Here is a 26,952-nt window from a genome sequence, read left to right as displayed (position 1 = left end):
TAGAATCAAGCCTGGAAGGTTCCACTTTGGCAGTGCCAATATTGAAAGAAATAGACGGCCAAAATAGACCTAACGGAGACACCCTTCTTTAATACTGATCCATTTTTCGTATCCATTCCGATCCTCTCCATGAAAGGAATAAGCTGAATCCTCGCCAAGAGAGATAAGAAAACACGCTGATGACGTGAAACATTGATGCTTGCCGCATCCCTACGCCTCGTGTATGTGTTACGGAGTACACCGCCGAGGGGTATAGTCTAGATCTACTATATACGGTTCTTCATTCTACATACACTCTGCGCATGCAGGCACTATACCGTTGATTATAGGTATAATTAGACCACATTATATGGGGAATCTTCATACAAATACTCGCCCAATATGAATACCCATCCTGAAATGAGTTGATCTCACAGATCCCATCTTAGCGGAATCTAGGCATTATCTTGGCGCTATAATTATCTTCGCTGCATGCGTAATTCATCCCCAGGCCCCATTAGAAATCAAACTATAATACGGCCTCGGAAGCTGAGGATTCAGCATTTACCTTGGGTGGGCGGGATCCGTCAAGACCCGGTCCTTAGGCTTCTTCGTTCCCAGGGAGCAATCCGCAGGATTTCCTCACATTGTTTCTTGGCAGCATGGTTATACGTTGAGGCACTCATTGGCTAACTATATCTCGCAGAATTAGTACGCGGCAATCGACTGAATTCAAACTTGGAATCATTGTGACCTGTCATCATGTCATTTAGACTTGCCCGCCGATATGTTTATCGGATTTATATGCAATCTCCTGGGCTCAGATGGCGTCTTAGAGAGTATGTATCGCCTGCTCTGGCCCCTGAAAACGTCAAAGGTAGAGTTTATTTGCCAAGGGATCGACGTATCCACCAACACTAGTCCGTTCATGGCCCCCAAAAGCACTGCAGTAAGACTAGTCGCCAAGAACGATCTCCATCAGCATCAATGGTTTACCACTAGTCTTATCTATGCATACCAACGGCTAGGTTCTGATAACACAGCCTCGAATACTAGATCTTGGCGTTCATTAGGTTGACTGTGTTCATTAGAGAGCAGTTTGCGCACCGAGTTCCGCTGACGGATCAAATCTTGGCATATAGGTATTGGAATGGATGTGTAAGTTGCACGAATCTATGCCCAACTCGGAAATGAGTACACAGTAGCGAATACAATGGGGACTTTTATGGCCACCGGAAGTTGAGATTTCGGGGGAAAGGGGATAAAAACTGTTGTTTGGGCTCAATAGCAAGGTAGTTGAATATTTCTACCCGAAAAAGCAATACTATATGCCAAGGTGTGAGAAATTGTGTTTCTTCCCATGATGTTGTTATCTTCAAACTAGCCAAGGTCGATCGCTCCATGAAGCGGCCGGCAAGACGTGATCATGCCAAGGGATGTCTTTGATTCACCTCCAATTGGCCAGCCCGCCGACTGGGCAGTGTTTCAGCTCGAAACCATGTTTAACCGTTCTCCCTGCTGTGTGTGTGACATCACCACCTGATCATCGTAGAACAAGGATGTAATTGAATACTGCAATTGCTGCCATGTGGATATTACTGTAAGTATAAGACTCCTTTCGATGCTCGAATCAGATCCCCGCGATCTACTCGAAAGTTTCATCGCATCGAGATGTAACTATGTAGGTTCGTTAGATGCAACATATTGTAACATACTGTAACACACAAGAGGTATAGCTAGGTGTATAGTTTAGCTCATTGTCTTGGTATTCACCGTCTTCGAAGGATAAGACCCGGTAAGGGTGAAGGATTAAGTGGGGATGCAAATGTCAATGCCACGTTGAGGCTTTCCGCCAGTTGGATGTTGTCACGGCTCTGTGTCAACCTTCTTATCTTGGAATGAGATTCTAACCTTAAGCATCCGAAATGATTTTGCCGGGGTACCCCAACCTCCACTCATTGAGCTGCGCCACTCTGAGAAGGGCCCTCGGCGTGGGGTGAATGTCGATCCTTGTCGATCCTTGTCTATTATTCCTGATGCCTTGGATATACACTTTCCGCCCTTGCTGGAAATAAGAGTCCGCCCACAAAGGGATACTAGTAATAGTCTTCGCCAAGATATTGCGCCAGTTGATTAATGATTTCCAAACTCTAGATCTCGGAGGAATCATCGGGGAAATGCTTGCATTGCATACAATCCTTTTTCGTGTCGGCCCTGCGTGGTGTCTAGACCCAGCTTTAGTTTTCGCCGCATAAATAAATTACCGACTGACGCCTAACCAAAATGAAAACGGGCCTAAAGATGATGTGGAAAGTGGTCCATCGGTGACCCGAGGGGTTCATAGATCATGCGGATCTCACGCAAAAATAAAACCATAGCTGGCAACGTGTGAGATCCTCTAATGGTTTCTGCCGCTAGCTCCATGTATACACACCACCAGACTAACTAGGAGATCAATATTTCGTGCAGATAAATTCATTATTTTAATCCAGTTTTCACTAGAATGTTCCAGTCATTACTTAGCCAAAAGTCTACCGTATCGAATGGCCCAGTTTTGTTCAAATACTTTGATCGACTGGGGTGGCGTTACAGACTGGTCGTCCTAGCAGGCTCTCGGACTGCAATCGTCCGATAAGTTTCAATAGAATCCCTCACCCCACAAGTTTTCGTCGCATAGGGTGATACAACTTGGCAATCTTGAAAGTCCATGAAGGCTAGGTTCGGTGGGGTATCTTCGTACATAGTTCCTATGTTACTTCGTTGATGTATTGCAATTGCTCGTCTATCATGAAAGGGGCTTTATAGTATGCTCGGGAAATGCATCTGGTGACGAGTTGTAGTTATTTGGACTGTTTGTTAGGTGAGGCTCTTCTCCGTTTGGTGTTGATATCGATGGCTTCCAAGGCATCTCTCCTCTCAACGGATGATGAACGCACGCTCATAGGGTGACTCTGTTCATATATCTCGTTCAGTATTCCAGTTACCGTGGTATAGTCCACAGACGTCGATATCAAAAGATATGCCCTTACGCACCGAATGAACGCGTTTTGTCAACTCGTTAGGTAGTTGGGTTTGGACGAGATTAAGTAATTGTAGGCTTTAGCCAGGCGCGCCGGTACAAATGTCACATACTGGCCCAGATTCACTCGTGCCGTGCTAGAAATAGACAGCCACTTGGTTCCTCTTGAAGACAGTGATGTGTAAGGAGCTCATGAACTAGTATGTACTGCATTCGCCCGTTGCCTTGTTGGGATACTCTTGTCGGTTGAGATCTTTGACCCAATAAGTTGCGATCATATTTGTATAATAGTATAGTGATAGTCAATAACAAGGTATATTGTGGCTCTTGCGTCGGCTTGACCGGCTTCAAGTGTGCAGACTTGGCTGTTTATTAAGAGTTGTTCGGTAGGATCGGGAGATATATTTAGTAGCAAGTTTTCCCACGGCCTAAGGTGGTGTCTGATTCTAGGGTCTAGGCCCGTTTTCACGTCTTTCTCATTATTATCTCTAAAGTTTGATTACTTGGCCTCACGGTCCGCAATTATTGGCCCTCAGTATCTCTATTCTAGTCGGAGATGAGGAGAGAACAGAATAGAAAGAACAAGGATCCAGGAAGATAATGACGTCTTTCCATTGCAATGGCGATGAGATACATACACATGCACAAATTATGTGATCGAAGGGAAGGGGGTATATGGCAAGCAAGACGGGAGACCTCGCAGGGAAAAAGGTAGACGGGGAAGGTCGGCCCGCAGAAGAAAACTACATCGACAATCATTGGAAAAGACACAAGCCCTTGGGATGGTAACCTTAAGCCACTCGATCCTTATCTTTCTGTTCCAGCTTTCCAACAAGCCGTTTCATACCCGTCCACTCATCCGCCGGTACTTCCTCCGGCAGCCCACAGAGACCCTTGCCAACTTCAAAGACCGTAACAACACCATTGAGGCCACCAGTTGCCAAGCGGCGTCCTTCACGCTCATCCCACGCAACCTTGTTAAGGCTTCGGGACATAATGTTGCCATGGGTATTGTCGACAACTTCACGCGCGACTGGCACTTCGGTATCTGAAGCGAGGTCCCAGACTTCGACGCTGCCGGCACCATCGACAAGAGAGAACACACCAGGTCGAGTTGGGTGCCAGCGGGCATCGTAGACGACATCGTCTCGGGTAATGTCGAGAATGGGTGAGACGACTTGGGATTGGGCCAGGCCAGATGTGGCAGAGGCGGTCGTCGCAGGTGGCCGCACACGCCAGAGTTTCACGCTCCAGTCCAGACTGGAGCTCAGCATAAGATCGCCAAGGTCTACGGGTCCACGACCGGGGTGGAATGCGGTAGACATGATTGGTGCCGTATGTCCCTTGTAAGCTAGGCGGTGGTCTGTGCCAGACTTGGCTCCAGCCCGATCGTACCGGTGACATGGGTAGATGACTCCCTCTTCAGTACCGACGATGAAGAACGTAGGATCAGTGTGAGGGAATGACATGGTTGTTGGAGCAAGATCCTCGGTCTTAGATGGGGGAGGTGTAGTCAGTTCCACACGATCTTGTGGGTAAGAGAGCATATCCATTGTCCAACCGCAGACCACACCGTCCGTGGAGGCGGTCATGATATTGTGTGCATTCTGTGTGCCAACAATCGAGATGCTGTAAACGGGATGGGCGTGTCCGCCACCTGATAGGGGGGTCTTTTGCACTGGAGAGCCTCCACCAGCGCGCGAGGAACGAGTGTCCCATACGAGCACCTGTCCCGAATAGGAGCCTCCAACAACAAGATTTGGATGGTAAGGAGAGAATTTCGCAGTAAGGATATCGGATGTCGAGTGGAACACGTATTCCGGACGAGTTTGCAAGTGCTGATTCCAGATCTGAACAAGACCGTCGGGTTCATGAGGAGCAGAAGTATTCTTGGTGTATGATGCAAGCAACAATTCAGGGAACTCGGGTCAACGTTAGCATGAGCCAAGGCACATTCATTGGAAGTAGAAAGCTTACCTTGGGAGAGAAGCTTAGATCACTGATAATGCGATTCTTGCTCCATCGCTCGTCCCAGAAATGGCACACTTCATGCACTCCTCTTCTTTTCTTGCCAGTCTCCTCATCTTCTTGCAGATGCCCATCAGTTCCACCCAACTCATAGTCTGCCAGTACATCGTAGTCTTCGTCCAAAGCCCGCTCGATGACCTTTGAAGAGCGCTCGACAAAGTCCAGGAAATCGTCCGAGGATGTAACTGCCTTCAGCTCGTCGTCATCGAGTTTGCGCAGAGGATACCGCAGCTTCGCGGATTGCGTAGCTGTGTCCTCATTATTATCGGTCTGATTGGTGGCTTGGAGCTCGTCCTCAATTTCCTTGCGAATCTTTTGTCGGATTTCCTCATCTCGCTCCCGGTCTCGTCGACTGAGACGCTTGCTCGACCGCGTAGTACTGGATGAGTCTTCATCGTCTGAAGCGACAGACTCTTCAGGGGTTTCGGGCTGGATATCTAATCCATCTGTTTGCACGGCCTTGCTATAGGTGACAACTTCTGGTTTGGGTGTGGATTTGTATTCGGGTTCAAGTTCAGGGGGCTGCGGAGCTTCCGTTGCAGAGGGGTTCCAAGGCTCATCTGTTGTCTGAACGGCAATGGACTGGGATTGTGGTCGCGATGGAGCTGCATATGTGTCTACATTCTCCCCGCTTAATTGGCTCGCGCTCAATACAGATGTTGGTCGACTTCCTCTCCGCGACTGGCTATCGGCGCCGTGGCTGAGGGAGGCCGACGCTGGGCGGTCGACCAAGCGAGAGATCAAATCATCGAGGTCGTGTCTGTTCTCTGAGCGGCTTGGAATAGGTGATATAATCTGGTAAATGTCGTTAGATTCGGATAAGCTCCGTAATTCATTCACATGCTGTGTTTACCTCTGAAGCATCCCCGACGCTTGTTCGGGAGGTGAATTCCTTCTGGCGCAGCTCGCGCTGCTTTTTGAGCTCGGCAAGCTTGGCCCGCTTCGCAAGGATCTCATCCTTACGCTGCTGCATTGACATCTTGTACAATCTTCAAAGGTTAGACTAGATGCGTCCGCGTTTAAGTGTAGTACTTCCACTGCGCGTATATTTACGGAGATGACTAAGCCCGTCTTCGGGAACTCTGGAGCGGTCCGGAAAAACTCGCGCGCGCAGAACATGAACTGAACCTCGCCATTTGACTAACCTGGAGATTCATTGCCATTGACGGTTGACACCTGTTGCACGGTCCCTCCTTCTTACACAATTAATTCCTTCATTTAATTCCCGTCTTCCGCAAACCTCGCAGAAATGGCTAGCCAGGGTGTCAATGTGAGTACCGGCTAAGGGTTACCCTCTCCCCCGACAGTTGTTGACCACGTCTCCAACCATACAGGTCCTCCGTTACTCGGCTCTCGTTGCCGGTCTCGTTTACGGTGTTTACCACCAGTCCTCCCTCAACTCGGTGACCAAGCGCGCAGAGATTGAGCACGAGTATGCTCGCAAGGAGCGCCTGATCGAGCAGGCCAAGGCCGAATACAAGAAGAAGACCCAGCCTCAGCAAGAGACCAAGACACAGACCAGCGGACGTACGTTTGATACCCCCCGATGATACAACTCAACAAATGCAACGACATCCGGAGCCGCCGCATCTTCAACAACCCAAGTGCTGACCAAAATTCCATAGTTATCACGAATTTCGAGGATCCCAAGTTCGACCTGGAGGCGTTCTTGAAGGCTAAGGCTGGAGAGTAAATGTGATGGATGGTATAGAGGAGGAATGCTACGCAATGATCTCTTTGCGGGAATCGCACCTCCCCCAGGGTATTAGACGCGTTTTGCTCAATTCCGCTCCATTTTATTGTACGATTGTTTGGGTTTAATCTGCCCCCCGAGCTGTGGCATTGCGAGCGCAAGATGGAATGATTTTTGTTTCTCATTTTTAGACGTTTTATCTGGGTCCTGTACATACCCTGGGCTGTCGTGCGCCTGTACACTACAGTTGGACCACAAGCAAGAGCAAAAGATCGTGTTATGCATTCCGGCGTTACCAATGGCCCAAGTACGTACAAGAGCAATCTTGGATTTGGTGGTCCTCGGTTCTCACATTTCCACAACCCGGACAGAGGATTTAGCCGTGTGAACCGTAGACCTCGGACAGAGGATCATATCTATTAAATAACTTGTATTCCTCGGTTTTTCAAGAAAATCTAACCCGCACGTGTTCCCAGCATTTCCATTGCCTTGCGAATCCCGTTGGAAAACTGAGGCTCCGCGGGCGATACGACGATAGGTTTGGGATGCAGCAGCTTTGATTCCGGATCCCATGTCCATCCACATTTCGTGAAATTTGATATTATGTTCGGATCATCCTGCTTAGCGAGCTGTTCGTCAAGACCAAGGTAGATAGCCGCTGTAGCTAGTCGTATGGCTTCGTAAGACCTGCTCACTGCGATCAAGGTCTTGTCTTGGAAGAAACCTAATTGTAGAACGATTGGTCAATTTAAGATCCTGCCGAAAGAAGAAGCTCATTGTCGTGAGAAACATACTCTCATATCTCCGAATCAGTGGCTGCAAAATGTCTGGCCATGGTAGCCCCCGGAGTACTTGGTAGACCTGGCCGTGTTGAGTCTGCCATACCGCTCGCAGTAAAGTCAAGCAGTTCTGTAGAGAAGAATCATGCTGGAGTAGGGTTTCAGGAATTCGTTTTGTCAAGGCACGAGCTTCAGATCTAGAACACAAGCTTCATTAGCAGTGTGACAACCGTCAATGGCACTCTCACTAAGTAACTAACACTTGGTCGGTAAGAAGATGGACGAGAAAGAAGCTCGAGTAGAACAGGCTCAATAATGTAGAGTCACCACTCCCTGTGTTAGAACTAATACCCCCAGTAGAAATGAGGCATGCTTGAAGTTCGTATCGCGATAGTGCTTCAAAGAGCTGTGACGGTGGAGCGTTGGAGGCCACCAGCTGTGAGAGCTGCTCCATAGTAAGCGGAGGCAGCTCCATTTGGGTATGTGAGGTGTAGGTAAACTGTAAGTGGCTCGTTCTGCTGTAAGAATACCGATGTACTCAACAGGAGTAAGTATATTGAGTGAAAAAGTTAGTCAAAAGAGCTCCAAGCAAAGATTATTGATGAGTCGTAGTATTGCGGGGAGCAATCGGAGGTGGCGCCTCTGGCCGGTGCCAAGACCTTCAGAAGTGACCACCTTGCGCAGCTCTTGCTCTTCCCATCTCTTCCCACGGCCCTCACCACTGGCATCTCAGCCCAATTCATTCCTTGATTTCATGTTTCTATTTTGATTTCTGACTCTGGACTTTGCTCCGTTTTCAAGGCCATCATGGCCCCGTCTTCGCTTGATGTTGTGCTGAAAGGCAGCTCCGGCCGGAACACGCGCGGTCTATTGCGGGTTATCATTCTTTGTACCATTGCCGCCGCCGCGGTGTCCAGCCGCTTGTTCAGTGTTATTAGTATGTCTCAATTGAGATCTTCAATGACCAGTGTGCTAACTATCTTCTAGGATTTGAAAGTATCATTCACGAATGTATGATTTCCCTGCGCTACTGCACTAGATGCGGTGGCCACCTCGACTGCCCCCGAACATACAAACAAGATATTGATACTGTCTTACTCTAGTCGATCCGTGGTTCAACTTCCGTGCGACAAAATACTTGGTCGAAAATGGCTTTTATAGCTTCTGGGATTGGTTTGATGACAGTAAGACCCCTTCCCCGTGATTGCACATCCTCCACATGATAGTATAAACGGCATTGTGCTGATGGAAATGCTCGTACTACAGGAACATGGCACCCTCTTGGTCGTGTTACTGGTGGTACATTGTACCCTGGCTTGATGGTGACCAGCGGCGTGATCTACCACATCCTTCGTCTCCTTACCATCCCCGTCGACATTCGAAACATATGTGTCATGCTCGCCCCTGGATTCTCTGGACTAACAGCCCTGGCGATGTATCTCCTGACCTCTGAGATGTCCGATTCTCCCTCCGCGGGTCTCCTGGCCGCTGCTTTCATGGGAATTACACCCGGTTACATCTCGCGGTCTGTGGCAGGCAGTTACGATAATGAAGCCATTGCCATTTTCCTATTGGTGTTCACATTCTACCTCTGGATTAAGGCCGTGAAGAACGGTTCGATCATGTGGGGAGCCTTGACTGCATTGTTCTATGGATACATGGTTTCTGCTTGGGGTGGATACGTTTTCATCACCAACCTGATCCCTCTCCATGTCTTTGTTCTTCTGTGCATGGGCCGATACAGCACCCGTGTCTATATTAGCTATACCACCTGGTATGCCCTGGGAACATTGGGAAGCATGCAGATCCCCTTCGTCGGTTTCCTGCCTATTCGCAATAGTGACCACATGTCTGCACTCGGTAAGACTTTTTGGATTCTGAGCCATACCGTTGTCTTATTCTAATTATTTGATAGGTGTCTTTGGATTGATCCAATTGGTGGCATTTGCCGAGTTCATTCGAGCCTACCTGCCCGGCAAGCAGTTCCAGAAGCTCCTCACCTCTATGGTCTTGCTTACGTTCGGCCTTGGATTTGGTGGTCTTATCCTGCTGTCGGTCTCTGGGGTCATTGCTCCCTGGAGTGGTCGTTTCTACTCTCTGTGGGATACTGGATATGCGAAGATTCATATCCCCATTATTGCCTCCGTCTCCGAACACCAGCCCACCGCCTGGCCAGCCTTCTTCTTTGACTTGAACTTCCTTATCTGGCTGTTCCCCGCTGGCGTGTTCATGTGCTTCCAGAAGCTCAAGGATGAGCATGTCTTTGTGGTCATCTACTCGGTCCTTGCTAGTTACTTTGCCGGCGTTATGGTCCGTCTGATGCTGACCTTGACCCCCATTGTGTGTGTTGCGGCTGCTCTGGCCTTGTCATGCATCCTCGATAACTTCCTGGTTGCATCGACCCCAAGCACTGAACCCAAGGCTAAGACCACTACTGATGATAAGTCACTCCGGTCAACTCGGAACCCTGTTGTCGGTATCTACTCCTGGTTCTCCAAGTCTGTCGTGGTATCCTCGGTCACTCTTTACCTGCTTCTGTTTGTTGCACACTGCACCTGGGTTACCTCCAACGCATACTCCTCCCCCTCTGTGGTTCTGGCCAGCAAGCTTCCTGACGGAAGCCAGTTCATCATCGATGACTACCGTGAGGCCTACTATTGGCTCCGCCAGAACACCCCGGACAATGCCAAGATCATGTCTTGGTGGGATTATGGATACCAAATTGGTGGTATGGCTGACCGTCCCACTCTGGTCGACAACAACACCTGGAACAACACCCACATTGCCACTGTTGGTAAGGCAATGAGTTCGCGCGAGGAGGTCAGCTACCCCATCCTGCGACAGCATGATGTCGACTACGTCCTGGTCGTGTTTGGTGGACTACTCGGCTACTCGGGTGACGACTTGAACAAGTTCCTCTGGATGGTTCGTATTGCCGAGGGTATCTGGCCAGACGAGGTGAAGGAGCGCGACTACTTCACCGCTCGCGGCGAGTACCGTGTTGACGAGGAGGCCACTCCCGCCATGAAGAACAGCTTGATGTAAGAACCCAACGTGTTGATTATCCATGCCACTGCTAACCCTATCAATAGGTACAAGATGTCTTATCACAACTACCAGTCGCTCTTCCCGGCTGGTCAGGCCATGGACCGTGTCCGTGGCACAAAACTACCCAAGGAAAGCCCTCAGCTTAACACACTGGAAGAGGCTTTCACCAGCGAGAACTGGATCGTTCGTCTCTACAAGGTCAAGGACTTGGATAACCTCGGCCGTGATCATAGCAGCGCTGTTGCCTTTGATAAGGGTCTCAAGCGCAAGCGTGCCATGAAGCACAAGGGTCCTCGTGTTCTGCGAACCGAGTAGAGATTTGTTTTCTAGATACATGTTGCATTTCTTGTCTTGTTTGCTGTTATGATTCGCTTTGGGATAGCAGACCATTTGTACTGTGCGTTCAAACCATACCGAATATACTCTAGGTCTAATTACCTAGAAATATATCAATGCCTTTCTTCTCGGAAGGCTATTGTATCACTCCGCCCGTCAACTTTAAATATGTAATATTAGCGATTCGATGTTAGAGTAGCGAGTAAATGCCGGGATATCTTCCTGAAGTTGGTAGGGCACATGGAAAGCACAGCGGGACGGTGTAAAGAATGATAGACATCCATAGCCCAAATTCATTGTACAACCTATATTCCAAGCCAATTTCTTATGTGCATGGCAGCACATATGCTGATATTATCGCTAATCCTACAGATCTGAAAAAACAAGATCTCCCTGAAGACTCCGAAACCCCAATTGCAGCGTCAACCCATCACCAAGTACTGGTCCGGTGGGTGTTGAGTGTGCTTCATTTCTTGTCCGCGGGGGCATCGGGGACCTTGACGTCGGCGAATTCTTCTTGGCCGACAGCCTTCAGGGTGTAGGTGTCTGAAAATTGAAGCAAGATCAGCATGTAATTCTGTCTCTTGTGAATCTTAAGCCCACATGGAGACTTCTCAGCGGGCAAGTTCTGGTGGCATGATGCGGTTCGGAGATAGGAAGAGGGTTGAAGCGGAACGGCTGTATGCGTCACAGGGTTTACTTACAGACTGCAATTGTAAATGCGAACAGTCCGAAGCCTGTGATGGTGTTCTTGAACAGATATGGGCGGCGGGCGCGCAGTAGGGCGGCACCAGCGCGGTAGTCCTTGCCGTAGTAAGTGGAGTTGAAGCTGTCACAGAGGCATGATGTTAGCAAAATGAGACCTTTACAAGTTCATATAGACTATGCATACATTCCGGTAGCCATGTTGAGAGTGTTTGTTAACTGAAACGTGAGAGACAAAGAAAGTTGAGGCCATACCAGGCAGACCCGGAGGAAAAGTCTTGGCGTCGGAGGCCCTAGACAACGTGATGCGAGTTTAGATGTTTGTATTGGGATTAGATCGGGAATTTCAATTGTAATTGAGACACTACGATACAAGTTTAACTCATTAAAGCATAGGGAGACTTTTAACATAGTGAATTGAGTGTTTTTATGTAGAGAGATACAGCTCTCATACATCGGAGTCTTTGTTGGCCGCCCTTTCAGGCTTTCGCAGCTTTTTGTCGCATCCTCGACGGTCACTTCTCAGTCGCCCTTCCTTCACCACCCATCGCATAACCACCTCTCCCCTCCAACCGCGGTGTTACTTTCCCTCTATTTCATTGTTCTGCGATCGCAACCCTAAGCTTATGCGCGTTGATTTTCCAACTGTATCCGTGTCCCCCGTACACCAACGTCCTCCCTTCCCCCAACACCTAGTTTCCCAACTCGAATCCGACACGACCGGCGCGTACCGGATACATTCCCATTAGAGCTACCATGGCTCAGCCGATGGACAATGTCGTCGACCAGGTCGCCCAGCTCAACGCTGCCCGCAGTCTCGTTCTCGGTGATGCTGCCTTCTACCCGCAGATCGTCAACGGCATCCTTCCTATCGTCGGAGCTAGTACACGGCTGGAGTTGCGAAGATGGGGTGCAAACTTCCTGGCAGAAACCTTTGCTAGCCCAATGTTAGCTGTTGCGCAGAAGGAGCAGCTGGCACCGAACGTCCTGCAGACAATCCGTGAGATTCTAGAGTTGCCAGAAACAGACACAGCAGTCCTACAGAGCTTAGTGCAGACTTCAGCTAGCTTGTATTCCCTCGTCTTCAGACATGTGTAGGTCATTATCCACCTTCTGTGCCTGCAATGCAGGATTGCGCTCCAAACGCAAACTTGGTGCAGGGCTAACAATACCGACAGAGTGAATCACCCACAGGATGGCAAGTCATGGGAGACAATGAGTGCAATTAAGCAGGATATACTTAGGCGAATGGACTCATTCCCATGCCCAGTTAAGCTGTGCTGTGCCAAGTTCATCCAGCGCGTGGTCCAGGTTCAGACGCCTGGATTGATCTCGGACCCCAGGGTATGTTTTGCGGGTTATAGATGCTTCGATATATTGGTACTAACTTCGATCAGCGACCTGAGCAGAATGAGACGTCTTTGGCAGTTGTTCCCCGAAACCATGCTGTTCTGTCAATACCAAACCTGGAAGCGGAATCCTCAGGTCTCCTCGATCGACTCCTCGGCGTTTTCCAAGAAGAGACTAGGTACGAGGATGAAACAACTTATTTTACAAGTTCGGGTGACGCTAACACAAGCCAGTGATGCTCTTCTTGTGAACGCAACCTTAAACTGCCTCGCACCTCTCATCCGCACACGCCAGTCTGTAGCAAACAAGATCATTAACGCAGTTTTGGAGTTTTATCCCACGAAGCACGTCCGCCCGCCATTTACTCCGACAATTCGCGTCAGCGTCAAGTCCATGGAGCGCACTGCTCGAGCTCTGCTGATCAATATCTTGAAAAAGTATGTTGTCATCCTGGTTGCAAAATATGTGGTTTGACCTAACTCTCATAGGAACCCGAACCACCCCCTGGCGGGTCGGATGCAAATGCACATTGAACGTCTAATGCAATCACGACTTGAGGCCACCGATGAAGCTTCGCGGAAACGAGGATTGCCAAATGAACCTACCGACGGGCTGGACAACGCTAAGCGGGCACGCCTTAATGCTTTGCCTCCTCCGATGCTTAAGATTCCTCCAATGGCACCAGGACCTGCAAGCTTTGACCGCCTCTTCACCTTGACCGAGGACATTGGGCTGTCCTCCTTCGACGTAAAACAGTTGCCAATTGATCTAGTCCTCAAGATTGTTGTACCTCTCTTGTCGCAGGTACATGACTCAACACTTGCACAAGCTGTTGACGTAAGTGCTATTATGAGAGTGAAGCTTTGTCCTCTGCTGACATGACCATAGGCCGTTCGTACTCGATATCAGACAATCACCAAAGATCAAACCTTGCAACGGCAGCAGCAACAGAGAGCAGCTGCCCAAGATGAGGATGATGACTATGAGCCCGAATACCAGCCCATGGACATAGCATCTGTTGTTTCAGAAGAGGCCAGTGCTGTTGCGGCGGAGGTCGCAGATCTACAACCAGAACTAGTCTCTTTGGGTCCTTTTGTCCTACCGCAACCACCTCCCTTGAGCGAAGAAGAGGCCGGGGAAATCGGACGGAGTGCTGTTGCCCGCGTGTTCGGGATGTTGAACGCAGCCGAAACATCACCTGCGTCTGCCAAGGGCCAACCCCAACAAAAGCTCGGATTCGCCAGGTTAGCAGGCAGTACATTTGACCGGGACGCATGGTCTGTTCTTCTTGCTCGGTTAGCTACACGGGCTCCTGCCGGTCTCGAAAATGACCAGCAAACCAAGGGAGACGCCGTACGTAGGCAAACAACTATTGCTGACTCGATTCGCGAGACCCTCTATCGCTTCATCTTGGAAGATTTCCGAGGACGACTTAACATTGCCATTATCTGGCTCAATGAAGAGTGGTATAATGACCGGATTCAAATGAAGAGCGCTGCCAATCAGCGTGATAACACCGAGGAAGACTTAGAACCGACTGTACCTCTTAATTACGATACCTGGGCTACCCGAATTTTGGATGGCTTCCTGGCTTATTTGGACTCTCGAGATATCAAGGTGCTGGTCCGATTTCTCAGTGAAGTCCCAGAGATTACGATTCCCATCACTCAGCGGGTGGCCAGCTTGGCCAAAGATCCGGAACGTGTGAACCTTTGCGTTCAATCATTGATGTATGTCATGGTCCGTTCTTTTCACTACCAAGAGCCCCCTTACTGACTTTCTTTTAGGTACCTTATTATGTTCCGACCTCCAGCACGAGAGATGTGCTTGAACACAGTAGAAGATGTCTACCAAACTTGTAAGTATCCTCTTCCCTTAATGTCCACTGGCGTTATATATCTAACATGCGACGAACAGACGAGGAATCCCGACCTGCTGCAGGCAAAGTCCTCACCAAGTGGCGCCCTCAAAGTACAGCTCTGGAAACAGCTGCAAATGATGCACCGGCATCATCAGAGGCAAAGCCTACTACTTCAGAGCCATAATCTTGATACTTGTCCTGCTCGATGGAAAGACGATGATAAGATGAGATGAGATCCTTCAATTTCCCGCAATTTTGAATGCTGGGGATTATCAGCTTCATTCTTCAGGCATTATTTTTTTTTATTGCACATGTCTTCGGTTTGGCACCTTTCAACCCCCATTTCATTATACCTCTTCTCTAGTGTGTTCATCTTATGGGTTTAATATTTGAACATGTGACATTCACGGGTGCCTCCAGCTCGCTCAATTTGTCTTTTTGAGAGGATGTAATGTAGTATATCCGTTCCATCCTCGATATGTTTCATCAAGGCATTTAGATTTATTCAATTGTAGGTACTGTACATATTCATCGCCTGGGCTTGATCTTGCAAAGACCATCTACCACCTGTATAGCATTCAGTAAATTCCCATGAAAGCGCTCTTTTAAACCCTAGGAAAAGCCTCTAGTTTGCTCGCTAGGAAGTTCTTTGTTATAAACGAAATAATATACATTTCTCTATTCTCAAAACAATTGTTGTTGTCTAAACCTGTTACTTAAACATGTGTCATCCATGCTGGAATCCTCTCAAACATTCCCTGTTGCCAAGGTCTCCGTCTTCGCTGGCCACTTCACCCTCCTCTCCGCGCGAACATAGAGGTTATTAGGCCGAATCAACTGGAACATGGGATCATACTCGATGGGCTCATTGCCCTCCCGAATGAACTTATACCGGAAGATGAGTTTCGGAATAAAAACCTTGATTTCCTGCAAGGCAAAGTTGAACCCAATGCACATGCGCGGGCCCATGGCGAATGGGATATACGCAGCCTTATGTCTGCCTTTGACCTCATCGGTGTCCCAGCGGTCAGGGTTAAACTGATTGGGATTATCCCACAGATCGGGGTTGTTGTGAATGTGGTGTAGCGCCGGAAGAATAACTGAGTCTTTAGGGATCTTATACCCTCCCGGAAGCACGAGGTCAACCTTGGCGGTTCGTCCCGGTTGGAAACTTGGGTTGTGGCGACGCTGGGTCTCCTTGATGTATTTATCAAGGAAATCTAGTCGGTCGGTGACATCCGCCGTGATCACAGTGTGCTCGTCGATGTCGTTGTCGATGAGCTCTTGGAGTAGCCTTTCTTGCATACCTGGGTAGGTGACAAGACCGTAGATGAGCCAAGATAGAAGGGAACTGGTGGTTGTAAATCCGGCTCCGGTTGCGACGACGAGAGCCCAAATCAAGCTTGATTCGGGTAGTTTCTCGCCTTTGTTGTCGGTTGCGCGGATGGCGTAGTCTAAAACGGTTTATTAGCGTCCACAGGTATGAGAGGCAGATTTGGTGGTATATGGTAGGCACTTACCGATCATATTAGATGCCTTCAGCGCTGCATCCTGCAGCGGTAGATCTTCAATACCACCACATGCAGCTTGTTGAATTGTTTCCCCCACGATATGTTCAACTCTGGCTTTAATGTCTCTGAGCCGCTTTGGATCACCGAATGGCAGTTTACCATACCAATCTCCTTTGGATGAGACTTTCTTATTCAGAGAAAGAACTCCTGCAATCAAATGCACCATCTCGTGCATCTGTGCGTCCCGACTCGAAAAATGTTGGAAATCTAAGCCAAGCGTGAGCTTGCCAACTGCTTGAGATCCGAGCTTCAGCATATACTGATAAACATTCCAGGCTTCACCCTGCTCATCAAATTCATCAAAGACCATGAAGGAATCCTCAACTGTCTTCTGCATTGTCGGCGCATAGTGACGAACAGCCTTAGGGCCGAGAGCTGGTGGCAAAAACTTGTGGGCAGCCTTCCACTCAGGAGTATCGGTATCTCCTAGGAAACACCAGCCTCCGGCTGTTTCAGAGGATAGAGTGGATGGGCCTCGTTGATCTTTTTTGTGAAAAAGTCAGACTCCGCAAAGACGATCGCGGAGATAGCTGGGTCATTTGTTTGATAAGTTGTGCGGCCTAGATTGGTTGTCTTAATGATCGGTCCGTATTGTTCGAAGAGACGCTGGTGGTTGCCAAGGTGGTCTGGGTAGACTTCGAAGAAATTTCCGACGTAGGGGAGACCCTTCGGGCCTGGAGGATCACGGACTGCGTTCCCATCGATGGTGATAGCGATGGGAGTGCCGGCCGAAGTGATTTCGGTAATCTCGTTCAGGTGGAGGTCTTGAGCTTGGAAATCGATACCTATCACACGCAAAGTCAACCATCAATATGCAGGATTGGAGAAACTGCTTCAAACATACCACTTGACTCGACGATTGCGAAGTGAGCTGCAATCAAGTCCTTGAGTCCACCCAAATCACTTTTGGGGTCGACATCGATGTTCCTGGCGGAGGAGACTGGCTCTCCAAGGAGATAGAATTGCTTTGCAGGCATTGTAATTAAGTTTTTGTGATTCTAACCAGTTCAATCCAGGAATTCAGACTTATATATCGTCTGCACAATGGTCATCAACAAAGATCCCGTTTCATAGTTCGGGATTCCGTTTCCTCGGGTTGTGGGTCAACATGCACTTTTCCGATTGGCTTAGATATACCTCGGAAGTGCCATGTTCCTTCGATCTTCAAGATAGCAGGATTTTCAGTAGACGAGGCATTATTCATCTTCGGAAATTATGTCCAATATACAATATACGTATCTACATAGATCTCCACTGTGGATCTAAGTACAATTTTCGAATTCAGGAGGATTTGAACACATCCCCTCCCATTGGCGTATTAATTGTCAGAAAATAGTTGGCCGCATATCCAGCGTGTATCATTAACGACACAGGACTTTAATAATCTGATTTATTTGGTTGGAGATGACGCAAAGGACGTTACAATTAAATATCACTCCGATGTCCTTTTGGGTGCTCTTTTTATAGATTTTGTCTTATCGGTATTAAATAGTGAATAATAGAATAAGTAGAGAGATCAGGCTTATTGACTCACTATATAAGGCGGTAAAAAGCATAACCCTTGTAGAGGACATTTTTGGTATAACAAGAGGCAAGAGACATGAAGCTTGAATATATAGATGGAGAAGAACCTGGGAGCTAGGGACTGGGATAATCGAAATAATCCAACGCCACAAATAGTAAAACACAAGCAGCCGAGTTATATATATCTTGAGATGAAACATTTCTCAAATACATCAAAATAGAAGAGCATTGCCTTCACAAACAGCTCTAATATACAGCAAAATCTATAAACATGGAACAAGTAGAGAATATATAATCGGAAACACTCTAGAAGCAGAAGATCTGGTCACTCATCTTTCCGACAGCGCCAGGAGCTTCAAAGCCTGCAGCTACCAAGGCCTTCTTCGAAGCATTCACCATGCCTGGTGGTCCACAAAGCATGATCTTTGTATTAGATGCTGGCCCAGGCAATCTTGCAGCCATGACATCTGGTGTAACATATCCCTTTCCATAAGCCCAATTGTCAGAAGGATGATCAAGCATATACCAGAGCTTGAAGTTCTTGGGATATCCTCGTGCAAAAGCTTCCAATTCACGACGGAGAAGAATATCTTCTTCGTTTCGGTTGGCGTAGATGAGGCTAATTTCGGTCGTATCCCGGTCATCCTCGCAAATCGCCCGAATAAGTTGGTACATCGGGGTGATTCCGGTTCCACCGGCGATCATACCAATTTTCTTGCAAAGGCCGCTGTGATATTTCATCCCGCCTTTCGGGCCTCGGAATTCCACTTTGTCGCCAACTTCCAAAGACTCTAGGTACTGTCCAGTGAGAATACCATCTGGGTAGCATTTGATGACCAGCTCCAGTTTTCCAAGATCCAGGTTATTGGATGTCGGGGTATAGGACCTTGAGACAGAGGAACCGTTGACCATAGCTTTGATAGCAACATGCTGTCCGATTGGGAGTCCAATTATGCCCTTTGGATTGGGCAGTTGAAAGACAAAGCGGTACACATTGGGCGATAGCTGAACCTTCTCAACGAGAGGAAGCTTTTTGTAGTTCTTGGGTTCTAGGAAGCCCTTCACAAGATGCGGGTCCTGCTTCTTCAATGTCGAGGCTTTCTTGTAGGGACGGTACTTTGTGAAACCCGACTCGACTTCGGTGAACTTTGAGAGTTTGACTCCTATGGCACCGCCAATCAACCCGCATACCAGAGTGGCAGCAGTGACTCCACTCAAAAATCCACCCTGCAGAAGGCTTGTGAATGGAATGCAAGCCTCTGATATTTGTAGGGAGGCCGGGGAGTGTTTTGCGAAGAAGTGGGTCAAGGCTCGCTGGTTCTTGGAAGAGATGTAAACCAGCGCAGCAGCAGCAAGCGTGGCAGTAATTGTAGTCGCAGCTTTGAGGCCCATGGATGACCTTTTGGGTGTCTCTTTACCGGAAGAGGTTTGCTTGATTACGCGAACGACCTTGGGTTGAACAAATTCGTGTGCATCCTTGACAGTACCGATTAAGTATGTCTCCAAAATCTCGCTTGCATCCTCTGAGTGACCGACATCCTCATATGCAGCTGTTGCATCTGTGCCGGCGACGTCTAGCAACACATCCGCACCGCCGGGATGGTCTCGCACATAGTCTGTGATATCGTATACTGGGCATGTTAGAAGATTGAACAAGACAGTTTGGGAAGGGAAAGATTACCTTTTCCATGAATGATGACAAAAAGATCGTTTTTCGTCTTGTGAGCTGCCACTTCGCTCGCATCGAATTCTTTCAAAGATGCCATTGTGTATGGATATGCAATATCAATGACGGTGTGTTTTTTTTTAACGCGACACTGAACTTGAGACAAATGCTTTATAATTGTAACGACTAAATGCGCTATTTATCTTTTCTATCCTATAAAGATTTTCTGATTAGCATTCAATTCCAAACAGGGGCATATAATTTCCGAGGTACACTTCCTCGGCATTGAGCTCCATAGTATCCATATTGTAATGGGCCCAAAGAAAACCTCGGGAGATCGTCTGGTCCAGATCAAGCATTTTCCCCCTGGTGCCTTAATGGCGCCTCCAAACTGTAGTTCCACATCTGCTCAAATCATTGAATTTGCCACGAATCCAAATGACCCGTTTGACAAAGAAAACTGTCTCGCTCCCACGGTCCGGGACGGGGTTTCCGAGGAACGAACCAGGATAGAGGATCCTCAGTATTATCTTTGTTGATGGGGCCGACGAACTGCCTTGATCTCTCTTCTGGGTTGAGTTGTGGATGACGGACTTCCGAGGGCTGTACGGAATAGCAATGACAATGGCAGTGGGACAACGGGACATAAAAGGAACCCCCCGCCACTGTGATCGAACCAATATACCACCAAATAGACTGATACAATTAACTTACAAACCACTTGCTTTATAGCATGTCATTGCACTGGGAACCTCCGCGAAACTACCGCAGCCGCCCTGTTGCCATCCTTGGCGCAGGTGTACTCGGTCGCCGAGTAGGTCTGTAACCCGTCCATCGTGTTATTCAAAAGATCAACGTTTTGACAAAATTCTGGCATTAGGATGTATCTGGGCTTCAGCCGGCTTCGACGTTAAGATTCGAGACCCCAGTGCGCAACAGCGAGCAGACGGAATTGCATACATTGAAGAAAATGTTCAATCATATTCCGCCAAAACCAACCAAGTCCCCGGATCGTTCGAAGCCGTCGAAGATATGAAACAAGCTGTTGAAAATGCCTGGCTTGTCATCGAAGCTGTTCCCGAGAAGCTCGACCTCAAGATCGCCACTTTCGTTGAACTGGAGGCCCTTACTCCGGAGGACTGCATCCTAGCCTCCAATTCATCCTCATACAAGACTTCCGAGATGATAAGTCAGGTCTCGGATTCCACTAAGACCCGTGCTCTGAACATGCACTATTATATGCCGCCGGCGTGTATGATTGTGGAGCTTATGACCGATGGATACACTTCCCCGGAGATATTCCCTTTTATGGTTGAGCGCTGCAAGGAGGCTGCAACAAATCCGTATGTCGCAAGAAAGGAGTCCACTGGGTTCATCTTCAATCGGTTGTGGGCTGCTGTGAAGCGGGAGGCCCTGACCATCCTGGCTGAGGGTGTTTCAGTTCCCGAGGAAATTGATTCGATGTGGCTTGAACTGTTTGTCAAAGGAGGAACTCTTCCCTGCCAGACAATGGACAGTAAGATCCTTACTCGCCTTCCCTGATTCTATGAGAATTCGTTCGCTGACAGAACATTGCCTAGATGTTGGCCTAGACACCGTTGCCTTCATTGAAGGCCATTACGTGGAGGAACGTGGACTCTCTCCCGAGAAGACCGTCAACTTTCTGAAGAGCAAATATCTGGACCATGGAAAACTGGGAACAAAATGCTCAAAGGGTGGTCTATATCCTGCTAGCGACCCAACTCCTGTCAAGGTCGATTCGAAGAAACCCGAAATTTTGGTGTTGGACCTCGGACTGTCAGCCGCCACACCCAGCATGACATCAGGAGAGATCCTCCGGGTTTCCGCAGACGGTAAGGTACAGAAATCGATTCTTAAAGACCAATCATTGCCGGATGGACTCGCTGTGGATTCGACCTCTGGCCGCATCTTCTGGACTTGCATGGGCGTTCCAGGAAAGCCTGATGGGGCCGTTTACTCCGCCAACGTGGATGGAACCGACATCAAAACACTTGTTGTCCCTGGAAATATAAATACACCAAAGCAACTGGCTATTGATCCCGTGGCGCAAACCGTGTACTTTTGTGACCGCGAAGGATGCCGAGTCTACCGTTGTGCCTTCGACGGCTCCGATCTGGAGGTTTTGATTGACAACACTGGCCGTGATCAGACCCCAGCGGAACGTGTCTCCAACTGGTGTGTGGGAGTTGCCGTGAGCCCAAGTCAAGGTAAATTCTATTGGACCCAGAAAGGACCCTCGAAGGGTGGTGAAGGTCGAATCATGTGCGCCAATATTACAACGCCTGAGGGTCAGTCAGCAGATGCTCGAGGTGATGCCCAATGCGTTCTGGCTGACCTTCCTGAGCCAATTGATCTTGAGATAGAAGAAGCTTCTCGCACACTTTACTGGACGGATCGTGGTGAAATACCGTGGGGCAACTCGCTGAATAGAGCTCGATTGGGTGAAGACGGCCTTCCTCTATCAACCAGTTCCCTGAGAGGATACGAGATCCTCACCAGGGGTTTAAATGAGGCGATTGGTCTGAAGTTGGATTCCATCAATTCTCATGTCTATCTCACGGATCTGGGAGGTTCCATCTACCGGTGCGACCTGGATGGTAACCACAAGGAGAAGGTTCTCTTCGATGACCACCGCGCATTTACTGGAATTACTCTCCTGTAGCCCTGAAGTACTATAAAGACTTTTTTTCTTTATTTGAAATGGATATATATTGTTTGAAGATTATTTTTAAAAATATACGTTTTACTCAGGACTAAAAATTTTCGGATGCCTCCGGCCAGAGAGATCCCTCAGGCATCCTGCGTGACAAGTCACCGTAGACAGATCTCTCTCATCTTCTATCTTCCTTTCTTCTCCGTCGTTATATCCCTTTCATGATGAATGTAGCATTTTTCTCCTTTTTCCCCCTTAAATTCTAGTCATATTCCTTAGAAGAATATTATCTCGGAACTGTCGGGAGTGCCGCGCCTCGGCTAGCTACCTCGGATGACCACCAAGGTTATAATACTTGACTACACTCGGCGACCCGACCTTCTCGGCAGACCGAAACATTAATACTTGGCAACCAGACTTATCATGTCTACACGCCGCTATCGATCGGCGGCTGCATGTCAAAATTGCCGTCAGCGTAAAGTCCGCTGTAGCGTGACGGTGACCGGTATCCCGTGTATAGGTTGTACGCAAGATGCCAGAGAATGTACCGTTCCACCGACAAAAACCCAAACGTGAGCCTTTCTTCCGGATTAATAGAAGCTTATCGCTAACATATATAGCATACGCGAGAGACATACACGTCGAACTGCGTCTGTCATCAGCAGCCCGCCTCACGCAGATTCCAATGGATTGATACCACAGTCTTCACTTCCACTCAATGCATTTCCGAATGTACCACCTTCGCATAATGTAGATCGCTCTGGAATAGCTGGTATGAGAAGTGTCTCTAATCCCCCGGATTATTCTCGGCGCCAGGATGAAGAACAGACTGGCGTTGAAATCGCGACCAAAGTCCTCGGGAAAGGCAAAAAAACCGGCCAAGCGCCATTCTACACTGGTGAGTAGTTTTCGTGCGAGTGCTGTTACTTGAAGCTGATCCCAGACTACAGGTGATTCGCCTGGGTTTGGCGCCGTCTTTGATATATGCTCGCCCCCAGGCCAACCTACACCAAGATATATCCTACTCACTTCCAAAACATCCGTTTCGTTATCCCCCGAGGATAAAGCGTATTTGCATTATAAGGGTGTCTTCAATATGCCCCGAAAAGAAACCTGCGATGAACTTCTGCGGGCATACTTTCATCATGTGCATCCCATTATGCCGGTGATTGACGCTACAACACTTCCACACCTCTATCCCAGCGGAGATGGTCACTCATACAATCTGATATTACTATGGAGCATTTTCTTTGCTGCTGCAAACGTGAATCCCATCTCCTCTGAGTTGAACTGCAATCTAGCTAACGCACATATAGTATCTTTCGGCTGATAGTTTCAAATCAGAGGGCTTTTCATCCAGGAAAGAGATGAAGGAATCCATGTACTCTCGTGCAAAGGTAACCAAGCTAGAAATTGATATACTCCCGGATCATGCTTGGCTAACGACCTGTTCTTAGTGCCTGCATCATAATGGGGGTGAGACAGACCACGCAGTCCTCCTTCAATCAGCACTTCTCTTAGGATTTTACCATTCTGAAGCTGATACCTACACCCAACCGTGGTTTTGGCTTGGTGTTGCCATTAGCCTTTGCCAAACAATGGGTCTGCATCGTTTCTCTGCTGGGGCCTGCGCAAATTCACCGATCACTGAACCACAAAAGCGTCTTTGGCGCCGCCTTTGGTGGACCTGTTTCTTTCGGGACCGTTGGTTAAGTCTCACAATGGGGCGTCCACTGAGAATCAATCTGAATGACTGTAACACCGTACCACCATCTCCAGATGATATGTTGAGTGATTTTGTCGGATTACCCGAAGCCATGTCGGCAACATATATCCCGAGCGACCTACCGCAGCTAGCAGACTATTGGGTGACAATGATTCAACTCACCCAGCTTTTAGGAGACACTCTCACCTTGTGCTACCAACCCTTTGGAATCAGTGGGTCTTTCCAGCAGGTTGAAGCCCTTGAGCAAAAGATTTTACGCTTTCAACTTCCCGAAAATCAGACGGAACAAAGTCCACTGGCAACATTTTACTTATATCATTTACAGCTTCATTATCAGTATGTTTTGACGCTCTATCCATCTATAACTGATCCTAACAGCCAAAAGAGCGTTCATAGTCACTTTTTACCGTCCTTTCATCACAAAGGCCCCGGAAGGGCTGCCCGCATCTCGCCAGGACACATGGCAAACTCACGTCCGAAATCAGATCAATATGGCTGCCTTACAGACCAATGCCATCCTTGATAATCTGGCACACGAGAGATTGTTGGCATTCTCGGCGCCTATGACGTGAGTGCGCAAATATTCTGCAAATGATATCTCCTCTGACAATAACTCCAGACCACCGCTATTAGTCCCAGCAATGCACATCCACCTCCTCAACTGCAAATCCCCCGATCCCGTTTCCCGACGTCTAGGTCTCAACAAAATTGAGGTGTGCATGATAGTCTTAGAACAGATGCAACACACCCACCCTTGCTCTTCAGTCTTCCGAGGTATCTTTCTCGGAGCCATTCGTTACATTTTCCCAAACTATGTGGCTCAAACAGTTCTCCCCGAGTTGGAATCTGAGTCCTCGCCACTGCAGGAAGTTTCGACGGATGATCCTATGGCAGGAATAACAATCGGCGAAGATGCGATTGATGCGCTGATGGATGAAGTGTCGATTTTCAATTTTTGGGAGTCCCTCAACAACATGCAAACTTAAGCTTCTATAAATATACATGAGCAGGTTTACACATCAAATTAAATAACAATGCATCCGCGAAACTAACTAGTATAAAATAAAACAGAATGAATCACGATGTACCCAAATTACATTATCGTCGTCTCAATATCAATAGCCACTCCCTGACAACCAAAGCATGATCACCAGTGAGTATTAAAGGTCGCCCAGGCCGGGTCAACACTCCACTCATCTGGATCCAACCGGGCAAGCTTCAAACATCCTCGAAAGTCAACCCGTCAATATTCTTAGCGCTGAATCTGCCCCTCAACTGCAAGGTCTCAATGGCGTCCATACACTGATTTCGAGCTGCTTTATGCAAAGGAGTTTCACGCAAGCATAAATCCTGAGCGTTGACTGACGCACCCTTGTCTAGGAGATTGAGTATAGCATCGACCCAATTTTTCGCTGCACATATGTGGAGGATTGAAATATCCCCAGCCATCAAAGCATCTCGATCAGCTCCGTGTTCCAGAATAATCTTCAACGTGCCTCCTCCATCAGTTCTTGTTGTGAAGTGAAGTGGAGAAGCCCCTAGAACCTTGGGATCGGTAACGGGAACGTCAAGTAGGGCTCCATGTGCGAAGAGGCAGAGCGGCCAAAGGTCAAGTGTCTGATTTTGTAGAGATGGTGCCTTGATATGGCTGAATCATAGACCGCTTTCGATACTATACCGCATACTGTAAATTGAAGCTATTCCTAGTTATCCATACCATATATAAGAATAGTTGGCTGGTTATACGGCCTTGTCATACATTTTTTACTTTATGTGTTTAGATATATTTTTGGCTGGTCTTTTTAGATGTCTTTTTAACTATATATAAAGGCGGTAAAAAAAAGAACACTTTATGAGAGACTTTGAAATCTCCATATTCCTCAAAATTGAAGTTATTCCCACCCTACAAATCATCAGTTTCTTCGAATCCCTAACATCGAAAACCGTCATGAACCGCGTATAATGCCTCCTTATATTAATGTCAAGAGATTTGGTCGGTCGCAATAGCTTCATCGCCAAGAAATAGGCGAATACGATGATTTATACGGTAGGAATAGCTTTATTCTTATGAACTAATAACTAACCACTTTTCTATAACTACAGTAAATTGTATATGTCTAACTAGTACTGAGGAATAACCGGGTTCACTAAGCTACTACTCCGTACTAATTGCGAAATAGTTCCTGGTAGCTCTTAGATTTGACCACTATTTCAAGCATGAACCTAGTCACTTATAAGGTACATCCATCGAGATTATCACGTGAAATCGACCCGACTACAAAGTAAGGCTAAGCAAATCAGTGAGGTGATCTTAGGACAAGATAAGCTCCACTTTGGATAGGGCTAGGGAAGGTGTGGCGCCACCATAGTTCCAAGGTTTAGCCCCGCTATATAAAGATCAGTCGAAGATGGATTCTTAGTGAATCTGCCAATCATGGCAAAGGAGTTGCCGAAATATCTGAGCCGATAAGATACATACTCATCCAACTAAGGGTGGAAGTGGTTCTAAAGGCCTTTGAAGCAATAAGAGTACAATCATAGATCAAATATCTAACAGGGAATAGTAAGAAGAGAAAGGGCTTGAAGACCTTATGATGTCAAATAAAGGCGTGGTATGTACATTAATGAGCACAAAACCGCCACAAAGTCCAGAGAACACTAGAGGAAGGGAGGAAAGAAAAAGAAACTCCAATGTAAAAGATGTTTCTCTACCGCAGGCAGTAGGCACGAAGAAACAAATCTAGACCCCATACACCCCGTCAGATGATAAGACAATAATAGCTTTAACCAAATTCCGTTCCATTCAAATAAAGTCTTCGAATCCAAAGTTAGAAGTAATGACAACGGGAGTATCCCACATGTGAACGCTATTGAAACTCAACAAACCCCCGGATTGGTATTCCATTCATGCAACCCAGGCGAAAATGACAGTCAAGATACATTTGCTGCTGGAGCAAGAGCTGGAGAGTAGAAAAACATAGGATTTATCACAG

At 47.8% G+C, this 26,952-nt stretch overlaps 10 protein-coding genes across 10 annotated transcripts; 5 read left to right on the top strand and 5 right to left on the bottom strand.

The window, feature by feature from the left end:
* Positions 1–3,789: 3,789 nt before the first annotated feature.
* On the bottom strand, positions 3,790–6,005 carry N7537_004206 (uncharacterized protein; the record flags this gene model as incomplete). Its single annotated transcript, XM_056895263.1, has 3 exons — positions 3,790–4,920; positions 4,976–5,821; positions 5,880–6,005. The coding sequence occupies 3 exons, from the start codon at positions 6,003–6,005 to the stop codon at positions 3,790–3,792; spliced, it is 2,103 nt and encodes a 700-aa protein (XP_056755011.1).
* Positions 6,006–6,147: 142 nt separating this feature from the next.
* On the top strand, positions 6,148–7,041 carry N7537_004205 (ATP synthase subunit e). Its single transcript, XM_056895262.1, has 3 exons — positions 6,148–6,296; positions 6,361–6,553; positions 6,652–7,041. The coding sequence occupies exons 1-3, from the start codon at positions 6,276–6,278 to the stop codon at positions 6,717–6,719; spliced, it is 282 nt and encodes a 93-aa protein (XP_056755010.1). The 5' UTR covers positions 6,148–6,275; the 3' UTR covers positions 6,720–7,041.
* A 133-nt stretch (positions 7,042–7,174) lies between these two features.
* On the bottom strand, positions 7,175–7,973 carry N7537_004204 (CSN8/PSMD8/EIF3K family protein; the record flags this gene model as incomplete). Its single annotated transcript, XM_056895261.1, has 3 exons — positions 7,175–7,443; positions 7,514–7,695; positions 7,759–7,973. The coding sequence occupies 3 exons, from the start codon at positions 7,971–7,973 to the stop codon at positions 7,175–7,177; spliced, it is 666 nt and encodes a 221-aa protein (XP_056755009.1).
* Positions 7,974–8,305: 332 nt separating this feature from the next.
* Positions 8,306–10,861, top strand: N7537_004203 (dolichyl-diphosphooligosaccharide--protein glycosyltransferase subunit STT3; the record flags this gene model as incomplete). The annotated part of the gene is made up of 6 exons (XM_056895260.1): positions 8,306–8,435; positions 8,486–8,509; positions 8,602–8,682; positions 8,765–9,358; positions 9,414–10,539; positions 10,591–10,861. The coding sequence occupies 6 exons, from the start codon at positions 8,306–8,308 to the stop codon at positions 10,859–10,861; spliced, it is 2,226 nt and encodes a 741-aa protein (XP_056755008.1).
* Positions 10,862–11,348: 487 nt separating this feature from the next.
* Positions 11,349–11,788, bottom strand: N7537_004202 (uncharacterized protein; the record flags this gene model as incomplete). Its single annotated transcript, XM_056895259.1, has 3 exons — positions 11,349–11,428; positions 11,587–11,711; positions 11,775–11,788. 3 exons carry the CDS (start codon positions 11,786–11,788, stop codon positions 11,349–11,351), a joined length of 219 nt encoding a protein of 72 aa, XP_056755007.1.
* A 555-nt stretch (positions 11,789–12,343) lies between these two features.
* N7537_004201 (RNA-processing protein PTA1) lies at positions 12,344–14,982 on the top strand (the record flags this gene model as incomplete). Its single annotated transcript, XM_056895258.1, has 8 exons — positions 12,344–12,681; positions 12,766–12,931; positions 12,985–13,115; positions 13,171–13,374; positions 13,426–13,774; positions 13,826–14,667; positions 14,725–14,795; positions 14,855–14,982. The coding sequence occupies 8 exons, from the start codon at positions 12,344–12,346 to the stop codon at positions 14,980–14,982; spliced, it is 2,229 nt and encodes a 742-aa protein (XP_056755006.1).
* A 563-nt stretch (positions 14,983–15,545) lies between these two features.
* N7537_004200 (cytochrome P450) lies at positions 15,546–17,346 on the bottom strand (the record flags this gene model as incomplete). The annotated part of the gene is given in 4 exon segments (XM_056895257.1): positions 15,546–16,252; positions 16,319–16,795; positions 16,807–17,154; positions 17,214–17,346. The coding sequence occupies 4 exon segments, from the start codon at positions 17,344–17,346 to the stop codon at positions 15,546–15,548; spliced, it is 1,665 nt and encodes a 554-aa protein (XP_056755005.1).
* An 853-nt stretch (positions 17,347–18,199) lies between these two features.
* On the bottom strand, positions 18,200–19,659 carry N7537_004199 (uncharacterized protein; the record flags this gene model as incomplete). The annotated part of the gene is made up of 2 exons (XM_056895256.1): positions 18,200–19,524; positions 19,575–19,659. 2 exons carry the CDS (start codon positions 19,657–19,659, stop codon positions 18,200–18,202), a joined length of 1,410 nt encoding a protein of 469 aa, XP_056755004.1.
* Positions 19,660–20,292: 633 nt separating this feature from the next.
* On the top strand, positions 20,293–22,242 carry N7537_004198 (uncharacterized protein; the record flags this gene model as incomplete). Its single annotated transcript, XM_056895255.1, has 3 exons — positions 20,293–20,377; positions 20,440–21,075; positions 21,140–22,242. The coding sequence occupies 3 exons, from the start codon at positions 20,293–20,295 to the stop codon at positions 22,240–22,242; spliced, it is 1,824 nt and encodes a 607-aa protein (XP_056755003.1).
* A 765-nt stretch (positions 22,243–23,007) lies between these two features.
* On the top strand, positions 23,008–24,945 carry N7537_004197 (fungal specific transcription factor domain-containing protein; the record flags this gene model as incomplete). The annotated part of the gene is made up of 6 exons (XM_056895254.1): positions 23,008–23,131; positions 23,184–23,497; positions 23,550–23,630; positions 23,691–24,295; positions 24,345–24,527; positions 24,579–24,945. The coding sequence occupies 6 exons, from the start codon at positions 23,008–23,010 to the stop codon at positions 24,943–24,945; spliced, it is 1,674 nt and encodes a 557-aa protein (XP_056755002.1).
* Between the last annotated feature and the right edge of the window lie 2,007 nt (positions 24,946–26,952).

Source organism: Penicillium hordei, assembly GCF_028827395.1.
Source record: "Penicillium hordei strain IBT 12815 chromosome Unknown utg000002l_segment0_segment0, whole genome shotgun sequence".
NCBI classification, from domain to species: domain Eukaryota; kingdom Fungi; phylum Ascomycota; class Eurotiomycetes; order Eurotiales; family Aspergillaceae; genus Penicillium; species Penicillium hordei.
Note: the sequence above shows the minus strand (reverse complement) of the source record. Positions and strands in the feature narration are given on the sequence as shown.